This window comes from Glycine max, chromosome 11, assembly GCF_000004515.6.
Source record: "Glycine max cultivar Williams 82 chromosome 11, Glycine_max_v4.0, whole genome shotgun sequence".
NCBI lineage: Eukaryota > Viridiplantae > Streptophyta > Magnoliopsida > Fabales > Fabaceae > Glycine > Glycine max.
Window position 1 is genome coordinate 19,393,406 of NC_038247.2, and position 9,261 is coordinate 19,402,666.

Consider the following 9,261-nt stretch of genomic DNA (forward strand, 5'->3'; position numbering starts at 1 on the left):
ATAGTTCACTCCCACGCTCAAGTCCTGGTAGATCTTTCAACTTTGCTACACATGTAGTAATGCTAGTTGGGTCTTAAGCAGATACACTAGATTCAAATGTTTGAATAATACGATCTAATTGTGAGGAAAGCTTGGCAGCAACCCCAATTCTTTTGTCACCCTCTCTTCCTCTGTCCACTTTCCTTTTCCGAAGACGTGTTCTAAGTTGTCGTGTTTATCTCAGGCTCATTCACTTCCAACTCAGTGTTATCATCAATGTTATCATTTGTCTCTTCTGTTCTTATGTTGAATCCTTCATTTTGTCTTGAATCTTCAGATGGTGCATATGTTGCAAAACCAGTAGCAATAATACCCTTAAAAAGGAATTCCATCTCAGGTAAGAATTTGAGGCCTTGCTTTCTAAACTTTGCTACTTCAGGATCCTCTTATAAAATAAAAAAATAAGAATTATAATATATATTTGACATGAGAGTTAAGAGATAAAAATCAATCTCATTATAATATATAGATAAAAATCAATCTCTAATGTATTTATTATTAATTTGAATTAAAGTAACTTATAATTAATAACAGTTTTAGTTAATTTGAACTAAAACGAAAACGAAACTCACTCACTAAAATAGTAAAAAAGTGAAACCAAACCATTTATATATAATTTATTTTCTGGTTTTTTTTATCTCCCTCTACCTCAATTATTGCACTACCCTTCATCTAATCCACTCTCCTTATTGGGTATTTACAAGTCTTCCCTACACATGCCCGAACTACCTAAGGCAGGAATTAACATCTTTTCCACAACGGATGCTGCAAACATTCCGAATTATATATTATCTTGCGTGTCTGCTCTGCAGCATTTTCATATTTGCAACATCAAGATTATTTCCTTGTTGACTTTTTACTCTCCAACATTCAATCCTAAACAACATAACTACTATAATTAATGTTGTGGAGTAAAATTTTCCCTTGAAGCTTCAGTAGTCCTTTTCTATCACTAATAATGATAGGAATGGGAGTGTGGGATTAGAAGTAAGGGAGAGGCCTAAGATATGGAGGGTATATGCTAGGAGAAACAAAGGTGAGAAAAGGAAAGATGATGTGGCAAGAGAGTAACAGAATTGCCTAAAGTGTGAGAGGGAAAACATATATTTCGTACTTTGATTACTAATTACTTGATTACAGTGGTTAGTAGTAAATTTATGAATTATAAAAGCAAACAAATGTTTTGCTTGATGATTCTGCAACAACAAAAAATTATATATATCTAGTGTGTGTGTGTGTGTGTGTTTGTCAATGAAATATATTAACCAGCTTAAAACCTCCAGGAAATCATACTCCAACAAGATTCGCCTTTAAAGCATTGCAAATAAAATAAAAGTTATACATTTGCATCCCATGCTTAGTCATAAGGTCTGTAACCTAATTAGACTCCCGCACATTCACCCAAAACACTTCACTTTCATCTCTTTATATCTAGTGTAAAACACGTTATATACTAATAAAAAATATTATTTATTAAGTTCGCACTGAACAAAAAAAGTTAATAAATTACTAGTCTATAACAACATAAACAAGTCTAACCTTAGTAAATTATCTTATCTGCTAACATAGATACTCACAATATTTATATCAATCTTTCAATTTCAGCTAAATAAAGGCTATAACAATAGAAACAAGTCTAACCCTTTTTTTTCTATAGTGTTTTCTAGTACTTAGTAAGCTACCTATTTTACTTTTCTGCTAATCATACATTTCAGATACTATGTTTAACTTTCTACTTATACAAAGTCAGTGTTTTAAAAAATGCTTCACAGCTCAACTTTCCTGTTTGTTTCTTCTCTCAACTCTCTAACTAGTACTATATCATCAGCAAAAGCAAGCATCATGGCACCAGTTCTTCGATTTGTTTTTAAAGGTTTAAAACATGTTTAAGATTCTGAAATTGCCCAAAATAGTAGGCTCCATAGATTACCATAACAGAGCACACAGCTGGTGATCAAAAATCTCCCACTGACTTCAAATTTTTGAGCGAATAACAGATGCTGACTTTTAAATGAGGTCAAAGAGATCCAAACCTATAAACCAGAGTTCAACTAAGGTTGACCAAGCCAAATTATTCTTGACTGAGGTGATTGTAAGGGTACCTGAGAAAGCATATGTAATAGGAACGATATCTTGTTGAAACTCGAAAGTGACTCTTCCATCTTTCCTTGATAACTTGTTTAGTTAGCAAGACTTTAGTTTACCCTTCTAACTCTTGATGTATTTCACCCTTTCTTTCTCTATGTTTAGCAAGCCTGTAGATACTTCTTTTTCCATATTCACAGCCTAAGAATTTGTAAAACCCATCCACTCCACTATTTCTCACTTCACTCTCCGCCTTCCTAATTTTCACCATTTCTCCCATCTCACACCCCAATAAAGTTCAGACTTATTTTGTTTTAGCTACTAAAAACCAACTTTCTCATATCAGTAAATAACAGCTTACACCATAGTAGTGACAGCCTGACAAGTGCAGACTCTGCAGAGTTTCACCATCAACTCTCATCCTAAGTCTATAAAGTCAAAATATAATAACCATGTATGATAATTAAATTAACTTACACCTAAGTTTCTTGTTTCTTAACCGTGTTCAAAGTTTCAAAGATGGCTGCTTTCTGTTAAAGTAAAAATGTGTCAGTGTGTTCCGATATTATTCCTTTTTCACATTCTTTTCTCCTTTATTTTTAAATAAAAAAATTGCAACATTAATTGAAAGGCCTAACACAACTTGAGGAAAAGAATACTACTACTACTATTACCCCACACACCAAAACTAGCAACACCCTTCTCTTCTCTTCACTTTTCTTTCTCTTTCTCTACATAGTTTCTTTTTCACTCTCTTATTCTTCTTTTCTAAGCAACAACAACAACCTCATTCCTCGGATCCTAAGAAAACGAGAACCAGAGTGTGGTGTTGTTTCATGATGTTCCTCTCTCTCAATGCTTTTGCAATAGCATTGGAAGATCAATTACCAAAGTTGAAGATTTTGTAAATTTTAAAGGGTTTTACATTGTTCAACAACATGTTCTGCCATGCATTTTGGCCAACATATGGGTCCCTCTTACCACATGTGCCCATCTTTACTTTGGAACAAATTCTTTACTACAATTAAAAACAAAGTCTAGAGAAGCATAAGATTGCAACATAAAATAAAAAGAAATAGAAACAGAATCACACATAAAGAACAAAAGACTCGCCTGCACAAAAACTCTATTTTCATTGAATAATACACACCTGAATTTTGGCTTCCCACCATTCATCACTAGCAGCAACGATTTTCTTCTCCCCATCCGAGCCAAGACCTGTGTCCTTCCCAATAAGTTTAGCCCATAATTGCCATTCCTTTTTCAAAGAATCCCACCTATTTCTGAATTGTTTATATTCATATCTCAAATTTGTTGCCTTATTGAACTTTTCTGCAATATTTGCCCAACCAAGCTTAGTGAAGTGGTTGTGAGGTTTATTTCCAACATTCACCTCCTCTATGCACACTTTCAACATAATCTCAATATTTTTATCACACCATTCTGCTTTCTTTCTTTTCACAGGAATTTATTTGAGAGACATTTCACAAGCTTAATGAAACAAACAAAAGCATAACCCTAATCCATAACAATTCAAAATTTAATGAGAAGAAAAAGAAATTAATGAAGAATTGGTTAACCTGTGATGCTAACAAAGGAAGAAGAAGGGATGACAAAGGATGATTGGAAGAGAAATAAAGAAAATGGAAGAGAGATTGACGAACGGAGGAAGGCACAAAAACACGTATATTATGAGGAACAAGAGAGAGAAATTTTGAGGGTTGAAATTTTTTTAGGACATAATTGTCCAAGCTATTTAGGGAACAGATTCCCAAAAAGTTAAAATTTCACAAGCTGGATATCTGAGCTTCAACAAAAGATCTACTGAGAGCTTTTACTTTTATAAAAGCTAAAAAAAATTTATAACCAAACACTCTTAAAAAATAAAAAAGATCTTTTTCTGGTTGATAAGATGGTAAAAGATCTTTTGAGTTGCATCCAAACAGGCCCATAAACTTTTACTTGCCAGCATTGAATTCAAGGAATATGGTTTCTTTATCTTCCTTTTTTATTAGAGACCATGGTCCATATATCATTCAGAAACACAAGAGATTCATATCATGATTTCTTTCAAAGAAAAAAAACCATTGCTTATACAGGCAATGTTGGTTGAGTCAGCTACAACCATTATATATGTAGTTACACGTTGTAACTATCTTTTACGTTAGTCACGAGCGATGTTCTCTTAATTTTTCAACAAATATACTATATTTCATCCTTCAAAGGACTAATGTCGGCGATGTTCATTATTCAAAGAATTAATGTTGGCGGTGATGACATCGACAACAATAACGACAACGGTCATGTTGGTACATGGCAACATGTAGTGGGCATGGCGGTGGACCGGTGGTCATGGTGGGGGTGACAATTGTAACACCTCTTTCTTTTGTAAAAATTAATTAAAAGAATTTTTAATTAAAATAAATGATTTCTAATTTAAATTAAAATAGAGGTTTGGAATAAATAATAAATATGAGTTTTTAGAAAATAAAAAAAAAAGTTTTAGAAAATAAGAGAGGTTTGTTTATCCATTTTTTATTTATTTAATAGATAGAAAAAAGTGTTTTTATAATTAATAAAATAAACTAGAAAAATAGGAATAAGAATTAAGTCATCATATTTCTCACTATATAAAGGGGTTTTAACCCTAGAGCAGTTTTACAAAGTATTTTTTACGTTCTTTGTTTCTTTTACTCTCACGCTCAAAAACCCTAACAGAGCAACCGGAGGACGAGTTCTAGAGAGAATAAAAAATGCCATCATTGCTAACGGATAACACTTGAGTGGCTATATCGAGGTTACTCATGCTTGGAGATTAGAATGAACATGTGTAGGGTGTGACACCCTCTATCCCGACATACATATTTATATAATATCATGCATGAAAATGCGGAATTAATTAAAATGACTTTATTCAATTAACATAAAGGAGCTCACGTGAGTAAAAGGTTCACATTCGTGTTAATCATCAAATTAAAAATCCATCAAATAAGGGTATGAAAAACACCTTTGGCCTAAAACAAGGTCATCCAATTTTTTTCCAAAAGGAAATAAGTTAAGCAATGGAATAACATTATGCAAATAATACAGAAACCCATGTTCCAATGTCACATCCTATCAGAGTATCATGTTCCAACGTACTCTAGCATGAAGTTTTCTATAGTCATCCACCTAACCATCTGCTCCCACAAACATAAAGTTCGAGATTATCACAAGATCCAAACACAATCAACACATAGGGGGTGAACCATCACATTTCTAACTAAAATACGGATAAACAAATACATAAGCAAAATATATTATAAAAATATTTATCACATAGCTCAACTTATTACAATCCACGTCACTTCACCACTTTATCATTTAAAACTCATTTTTCAATCACCAATCACATTACACACGAATCACACATTCAATTCAAGACGTAACAAAACTCACCAATTTCATAATAAATAATTCATAGGTGTTATGCAACAATTATACTAAGACTCAAGCCTATATGCAATATGGTACTATGTCAGTGAAAAACAACACTTGGGCGCTTAGGGGTACATAACAAGACATGTCACACAATGGGTATGCCAGGTCACTCTCATTATGTAAAATCATAAGGTGACTAGTCAAGGTCACTCTATTTTGTGAGAATGCTCCAATTATATGAGATCAACATAGGCTTAAAGGAGCACTCAAACCGAGTGTATTTACCCCCAAGGCCTAGACTCTGAAGAATCTATTAGGGCCTCACCTTCTTGATTCAGGTCCAACCCCTAAAATAACTTTTGCAAGCAGACACGCTCATGAATTATATAATACCCACGACCTCACACTTATTTTCAAACACATTTAACACAATGCACTACAATTTAACACATTAGGTTCCTAACTTAGAACCCTACACTTTCCTTTTAACACCTCACGCATTGTGCTACAATTTAACACCCTAGGTTCCTAACTTGGAACCCTACACTTTTCTCTTAACACCACGCGCATAAACATTTTTCTCAAGGTAAATACCAGTCGGGTTATTGCATAATTCACAACTCACAACACAAGTATTAACCACACATTTATTCACAACCAAATTTCATGTCCACAATTTCAACATATCACAACGTCACAATCCACCATCACATGTTTATGTGTATCTCACAAATTAACACATTCAATTTATCCATTACACACAATTTCAATTACAATTTCATGATCCCAATATAACAATTTATCATGCTAATATAGTAAATCTTGTCCAAAATACAAACAAATTATATGAAAATGCTTCTCACAACATCGGGAGTAAATCCCCTAAAAAAATTTCACATAATCATATAGAAAGAATTACAATATAATAAACATCTAAAAATAAGCCCCAATTTGATCTTCTAAGGATCCCTACACATGTTCATTCTAACCCCAATTGTTATAAACTCATCTCTTAGCTCTAAGCGGACTCACGTGTGTAGTTCAATAGTGATAGCAGCATCTCTAGTGGTTTCCTAAGATTCCCAAGCCTTTCCTCCGGTTGCTCTGCTAGGATTTTCAAGCATTAGAGAGAAGGAGAAGGGATTAGAACCATCACTGCACTGTCTACATGAGATGAGCACTTCTGCAAATTCAAACGGTGGAGATGTGTGAAAATGAATTCCGAACCTGATGTTTAAATTTCACGACAATCCAACGGTTAACAATTTTGGGATTGTAGTTTTACTGGGATAGGTTTGAAGGTATGCGGGAAAAAGAGAGAGTTTTGGAAGAAGGAGGAGGGAAAACAAATTTGAGAGGAAGAGAGAGTATAGAAATGTATTGTAAATGTAAAAACTGACCTAATATGTCTATTTGTAGCTAGGGTACTCTTAACCTATTATTTACTCTATTTTTCTTTATTTTATTATTTTATAAACAAGAATTCTATTTTACTCCCTATCAAATGAATAAATAAAACATTCTTTTTATTTTCCTTCAAACCATTATTTTAATTAATAAAATTATTTCTCCTTATTTATTTGATTATAAAAACCTCATTATTTTTCTAAAACTCTATTTATTTTTAAATAAAATCTTTTTTAATTTATTTTATGAAAAATGGGGTGTTACATAGGGATCCCTAGAGGACTAATTGATGTCCCGATACGAAATTATTATGAAATTGATGTGTTCTTGTGTTGAGTGTGAACCCTAGAAATTTGGGATTTTTCTAATTAGTGTGAATTGATGAAATTAAGTAATGAGGGGTTTACCGTAAAGGGAGAGTGGGTTGTCTATTACTTTATTAATAAGTAATTATTTTTTTTCCTTTTTTGTGTTAATTAAAAATTCGATTAAAGAAATTGTATAACTTCTAATTGACTGAATTTGTTTGCAAAATATGTCATGCCGAGTGCCGCAACCATTATCGACTTTGCAATTATTCTCGATGAATTCGTAAGTCATGTGCTTCGTGGTTTTATTCAATTAATAATTGTGTGTCCTGATATTGTTAGCCTTAATTTGAATTGTCCCTATTTTGATTTGTTGACAGGAACCCTCACATCCTAACACAAGGTTAAAGTTGATTCACTGTGTACATGCATGTTGTCATACCCTAATTTCGTCCGGGGACCATTGTTTGATGGCATACAACCTTTGCTTGACTGCTTAGAGGTACTTGGCACCCATCGTTGCACAATACATGAAGTTCCGTAACATGTCGGAAATCAAAAGGAAGCATTGTTACACAATCCGTGAGATTTCGTAATATGCCGAAAATCAAAAGGAAGCATTGTTACGCAATCCGTGAGGTTCCGTAACATTCCGAAAGCCAAAAGGGGGATAATTACGTAATCCGTAGGGTTCCGTAACGTTACGGAAGGAAAACAAGTATCGTTACGGAATTCGTAAATTTCCGTAACGTTACGGAAAAAGAATCAGCAAAAAAGGGGCAGGGGTGTATTTAGTAAATAAAGGCGGTTGAAATTAGTGAAAAAATTCAATTTCGTGAAAAAAATCCGAGTCGAGGCGCTTCCGTAACGCGTCCGAAACGTTTCCGTGGGTAATTCCGTGAAGATTTTCCGCCGTCTTTCGTTCGTTCTTTGTGTTCTTCGGTCTTCAACCGGTAAGTTCCCGAAATCGAGCTTTTTTCAATTCATTCTATGTACCCTTGGTGGTCCCCACTTGTTTCGCGTACTTTTATTTTCATTTCGTTTACTTTCCGTACCCCCGTTTGACGTGCTTTAGTCATTTATTTAAGTCATTTTCTCGCCTAATCAAAAAATAAAATATATTTCCACCGATCATTTGAATTGTAACATCCGTTAATTTCTGTTAAAATAAAATCTGATTATTCGGACATACCATAACCACGTTGGAAACCCAAAAAGAGGTAAAATAATAATATAATAATCAAAAAATATCTTTTAGTAAAATAAAACAAAAAAATCAATCGGACGTTTCTCTTTGGGATTTTTCTTTCTTAATTGAATTGACTAATAACTAAAGTGAGACTAAGGCTAAAATCGACTCACAAAATCAAGCTTTGTCCGCAAAAATCACTGAAAAAACGTTTTAAGGTCCAACGCCTCAGCTTTTCTCACCAAGTAAAAATGGATCATTTTAAGGTCAAACACCTTAAATGTCCACCTTCCAAGTAAAAAAAAAATCACTTGATTCGCCCCTTTTTAAAAGAACTACGTAGGTCTGATTTCCTATTTGATGGAGGGTACGTAGGAGCAAGAGTCCCGCTTTTGTCGACCTCAAAAATAAAAAAGAAATAAAATTTTAGATACATAATTTCACACAATTCTAATCTAAGGCTGTTGTCCTTTGGGACAAACGTGAGAGGTGCTAATACCTTCCTCAAACGTAAAGATAACTCCCGAATCTGGAATATTCTTCATGACCGGTTTTCTTTGGTTTTTCTAACGTTTTCCTTTCAATAAATGTTGGTGGCGACTCCGCGCATTTTCATCCTTTGGAAGACGCACCCAGTGAGCCTCGCCTCGCTCACCCGCAAAAGGGTAGGTTGTGACAGTTGGCGACTCCGCTGGGGACTGTTTTGTGAGTTAGGCCTATTTTAGGAAAGTGTGGAATTATGAAACCTTGTGTGTGCGTTTTTTCTTGAACTGTGTAAAAATAATAAATGTTGTCTTTTCCACATTTTTACAC

The 9,261-nt window shown here is 33.9% G+C and overlaps 1 protein-coding gene across 1 annotated transcript; it reads right to left on the reverse strand.

The window, feature by feature from the left end:
- Window positions 1-200: 200 nt before the first annotated feature.
- On the reverse strand, window positions 201-3,541 carry LOC102668243 (L10-interacting MYB domain-containing protein-like). The gene is made up of 2 exons (XM_014763567.1): window positions 3,275-3,541; window positions 201-353 (listed from the first exon to the last, which is right to left on the reverse strand). The coding sequence occupies exons 1-2, from the start codon at window positions 3,539-3,541 to the stop codon at window positions 201-203; spliced, it is 420 nt and encodes a 139-aa protein (XP_014619053.1).
- Between the last annotated feature and the right edge of the window lie 5,720 nt (window positions 3,542-9,261).